Source organism: Syngnathus floridae, chromosome 11, assembly GCF_059516105.1.
Source record: "Syngnathus floridae isolate MCC-2025c chromosome 11, RoL_Sflo_1.0, whole genome shotgun sequence".
Lineage (NCBI taxonomy): Eukaryota > Metazoa > Chordata > Actinopteri > Syngnathiformes > Syngnathidae > Syngnathus > Syngnathus floridae.
The window spans coordinates 14,591,828-14,596,613 of NC_142423.1; the positions used below are offsets into that span (position 1 = coordinate 14,591,828).

Genomic DNA, 4,786 nt, shown 5'->3' on the forward strand with positions numbered 1-4,786 from the left:
GACTTTTTTTTTTTTTCTTTTCTGGGGTGTGTCTACATTCAAGCGCACCTGGTTTAGTTTTCAAAATCATGCAAAGAAAGCACAATACTAAATGGAATGAATCATTTATTCATTTTTTTTGTCCTGGAAGCTTAACACAGTAAAATAAGTTGAGTGAAACATGTGGCTCAGCAATGTGTACTAACTTGTCCCTAAGGAAATGGATAAACTAACACTAAGTGCACTGCACTCTAATAATCAAATGAAATGATACAACCATTGACATATCTTTTCAGGATTCAAATCAAGGAAGATGACTTCATGGTATAAAAGCCAGAGAATGTTTTTTCCTAAATAAACCATTGACAATTCCTTCTGAGAGTGAAATGTTTTGGGATTAAAGCTGCAAGAATGTGCTCAATGGAGTGAATGTTCAAGTATATTTAGTAAACACACTAATATGTGGTCCCCCTCAATGTGCTGGGTGGGCGGAATGAAAGATACACTGATGGCCTTTAAGAACAGGACCACTTTGCACTATATTAGCAGTACAGCACTTTAACATTGTCACAGTGAAGGTGGAGTGACCACAAGGAGCATAAAAAGATTCCAAAGCATTCAATTAAGGTTAGCTTTCCATATGGTGCTTGTGTGTTGTCTTCATGCTTGGCTGAATTTTAAAGCACTTCACTATTTTGCAAAAGTTCTGATACACTTCAGGAGCGGCAAAGTGTTTCAAAACATTTGACTGAGACTCTTTCAGTTAAGAAAAAGGTTCAACCGTGTTTAAGATAAGTGGTACAGAAAATGGATGGCTAAGATTTCAACAGGCTCATTACTCCTCAGCAGTGAACACGTCGCTGTGCTTGGGATCCTTGGGGGGCTTGGCCGCAGGGAAGCCTCGCAGTTTTTCCTGCAGGCCGCCCATGGCCAGCCTCATCTGGTCCTCGGTCCCTTGCAGGGACTTGAGTTCCATGGTGTAGAAGATGAAGAGCAGCGAAGTGCACAGCAGGATGGCCAAGCACAGCGCCACCAGCAGGTAAAAGGAGGTGAGCGGGAAGGCCTGCTCCGCTCCCAGCGTGAGCCAGGGCACGGCCGCGATTGCCAGCTCCAGCAGGAGCAGGGCCAGGCCCATGGCCGCCGTGCGGCCTGCCGTGTAGCGCATTCGCTCGGCGCAGTGCACGCCCACTTTCACCTCGGTGCGGGCCTCCGTCAATATGTCTACGAGTCGGGCCACCTCCCCTGAGGACAAGTTGCGTATTTAATGACTTGTCCACAAACGTGTATATATAATCAATCAACACATACAGATCCATTCTTCCGTCCACGTCTGCAGCACGGTACACAATTGGGGCAATTCATTTTGCAAACAGGTCACATGAGAAAGTGAAATTCTCATCAAGGGCCAAGCCAACATGCGAATGTCCACTTGTCTGTCAAGAGCTCAGAAATATACCTCCTCCACAGTCGCGACTACTCGACCGAAGGTCCCCCCCGGCTTCACTCGGCGCGAGCGTGAACTCGGCCGTCAGAGCCTCGTGGTCCGAGTAGGGAAAAGCCTGTCCCGGGACGGATCCTTTGGTGGTCCGCATGGACATGCACTTGATGTCAGCTTTGCAAGAACCCTACATGTGGGAAACAGAGTTGATAATGTCTCCTTTAAAACCAGTAATGACACGGGGAGAAGGGAATGTTTGAGCCACCTTGAAGAGGATGTAGTCGATTCTGATGCCTTTCTCAAAGGGAGCGATCACCTTCTGGCTGATGAAGGGATTGTCCAGTATCAGAGTCAGACCGTCTTCACATCCCTGAAACATACAACTCATCAATAAGGTTCTTGTTTTGCAACAAATATAAGGTTCCTCAATTAGCTGAAAGCCACCACCTTGAGTTTGAAAGCAAGTAAATCAATGATCCTTTACCGTATCTCAAGACCTACGTCAAAGTTATCAGTCTCCGCGTAGGCGTCTCGCAGTTCCGTGTAGGTCGTCAGGAGCCGGTTGCCGAGGTCCTGAGGGTGCATGTTGAGGTCGCCGCCGAGGACCACCACGTCGGCACCGGCGGATGTGTGGCTGGAAAAGTGCAGTTCAAATTGTCAACAACATGAGTATGCACGCTACACTTTTACACGATTAGGGAGATGACAGTACCGGACGAACTGCTGCAGTTCCCAGGCCTGGACCACCCGGTGAGGCAGATAAGCGTCCCTCTCCCGACAGTACTCGGCGTGCAGCTGCAATGACACATTGAACGTCAGTAAACTCATGCAGTGTATCTTGGGATGTTCTGAGGCCACATACGTGAGTCAGGTAGAAGTTAGCGGTCAGCGCGCCGATGTTCAGGACGGCCAGTCCGACCGCCTTGCCTCCAAACCAGTCCCCGTGGTGAGCCTGATGATTGCAGTTTTGTTCTGAGGGGTCTGGTGTAAAACCCCGATCCCGCTTTAGCTATAAATTGGCATTGTTAATACTTACCATGTATGGGTAGCCATTGAGGGAATAGCGGTAAAGAAATGTGTCTTGGATTCTGTACTTGGAGAAAATAGCCAATCCACTGCCAATAACCCCGCTGGAGGGAGGAAAAAAAAGGTAAGCTGTTAGAAGCTATTTCACTGGAATTTCTTTGTTAAATTAAATGAACAAATAGCCAAGATTAGATTCTTGTGCCTTGGTATGCAGGTTAAGAGAGAATTAAAGAGCCTTAATCCTTCAGTCGCTTCCATTTAGCAGTTGGATCAAAGCGCTCCAGCACATCAGAGGCCTTTTGGATATTTTGCAAGAGGATTACATCCTGAAACATGTTACCTCTTGAAGTAATGTGAGTGAACGTGGCTAGCGGCCAGTTTCTTTCTCAGGAACAGGTAGTCTTTTTCACTCCACACCTGGAGAACGGAAAAGCAATGCGAGACTTGAAATGAGCACGACCGGAACCTTTTGCAGGTGAAATGGTCATAATACAAGCAGAAACGTTCTCATCAGATCACTCGCACTATACATCAGATCCACTTACTTCTTGGAGGAGGACCACGTCGTGCTCTTCTTGAAGCAGCATGTCGCCGATCATGGCGTACCGCTGAGAGCAATGCTTGCTCAGGTAGCGCACCCCCCTGACAAACAAAAACACTCGCGTAATGTCAATTATGCAGTCACTGATACAAATGAGAGCGTGAATGAGTGCCCGCACTGACCAGCAGTTGAGAGAGAACACGCGGATGCTGACAGAGTCCTGGTGATCCATGATGGTGGCGCATCAGATCCTAATTCAGAAGATGTCAAGTGTCACACATATGCAAATCAACTCGTCTTTTCTGTTAACTACCTGAGAGTTGAGAAGTGAAGTAAGCTGCACTATCGAAGTACAAATGAAGAAGAGCGTAGTTCGCCTAACTGATACAGACTCATGGGTTTCGAAAAGCCACGCACACAGATAATGTATTTAAATGGTGACCCTTTGGCCAGCATTTGTGTGTGTGCGAGTGTGTAAAAAGCTGACCAGGCAGGCAGTTTTGGTCACGCGCTGTTTGTTCTGAAAAAGGAGAAATGCTTTTGTGGAGGAAAAAACAAAAAAACATGTTGACCCCAAATGGGGGGGGGGAATTTAAGTCTAACCATGCCTGGTTGTGTGCATCTATGGGGGATTTTAATTTGTTTCCATCTGGGATGCTGTGCAACTTAGAATGAATTGTGGTTAATTTAGAGCATGCATGGGCAACTTGATGGCTAAATGACAGCACTTGATTATATATTTTCTACTCTCTGGGACTTCTATTGGCTGCAACAACTTTACAGTATAATCATTCCCATGAAGCAAAAGCGGTGTTGATTTCTAATGGCAGACAATGAATGAACTTTTAAACGAGATCAGAGCTGCATGCTAGCTTAAGCGTGTTTATTAACTTACTTGACATAAGATCAACTGAAGGTGGTTTTGAACGATTATTAAAGGCTTATCGATTTCTTAGTTTTTTTGTTATCTCACCTGGACGAGCTGTTTGCAGATCAGGCTCAGTGTGGGTTCTTGCAGTCGCTCGGGTCCAGAATACTTGCTGGGGCTACCGACGAGCTAAGTCGAGTGAAAGTAGCCCACTTACGTCGTCAAAGTTGTTGTTGTTACTTCATGATGGTTAAACGCAACATCGCAAGGCTCTCGGCTACGCAGCTTTGCTTCAAGCAAAGTGTAAACAGAGCGCATAAAAGACGTGGAACGTTTGATTACGTGTGACGTCATTGGGACGCACGATCATTTCTTTACATCCGATTCATCAAAAACATAAAACACAAAGTTGACGTTGATTAAAATTGCAATGTATATTATATAGTTTATATCGTAGGCCCATTGAGGGTTGATCAAAATACATATTTATATTTTAATTTACGTAGGCTGACTTCCGTATTTTTCCTCTGAGATTTCTGGGATATGAAGTTCTCTTGGCTTTTAGCTTTTTTTTTTGTTTCATTTATAAAGTCTTTTTTAAATATATTTTCATCTTTATCAAGACATATAATACACGTTAAAATAGTCAAAATATTTAAGAAGTAATTAAAATTTAAAAAAATAATTTAAAATACCACTTAAATATTTAAAACAACTTAGTCTTATCATATTCTAAACACCTGAGGAATTTTCTAAACATGTTAATTTGTGCATAGAACATCTAGCCCTGTCATGAGATCCTTTGCCAGCAATAACATCTCTCTCCCAGATACTTGAAACTGTTGAAAATGTTCTATTTAGTATTGCATGACTAATACTTGAATCAATAATCAATAATGAAAGAAGAAACGTCATGGACAATTTACACAGCGTA

The 4,786-nt window shown here is 44.1% G+C and overlaps 1 protein-coding gene across 1 annotated transcript; it reads right to left on the reverse strand.

The window, feature by feature from the left end:
• Positions 1–88: 88 nt before the first annotated feature.
• Positions 89–4,204, reverse strand: smpd2b (sphingomyelin phosphodiesterase 2b). Its single transcript, XM_088390813.1, has 11 exons — positions 3,958–4,204; positions 3,167–3,235; positions 2,989–3,085; positions 2,784–2,860; positions 2,454–2,547; positions 2,280–2,369; positions 2,130–2,212; positions 1,919–2,051; positions 1,683–1,787; positions 1,436–1,604; positions 89–1,221 (listed from the first exon to the last, which is right to left on the reverse strand). Exons 2-11 carry the CDS (start codon positions 3,214–3,216, stop codon positions 815–817), a joined length of 1,305 nt encoding a protein of 434 aa, XP_088246939.1. The 5' UTR covers positions 3,217–3,235; positions 3,958–4,204; the 3' UTR covers positions 89–814.
• Between the last annotated feature and the right edge of the window lie 582 nt (positions 4,205–4,786).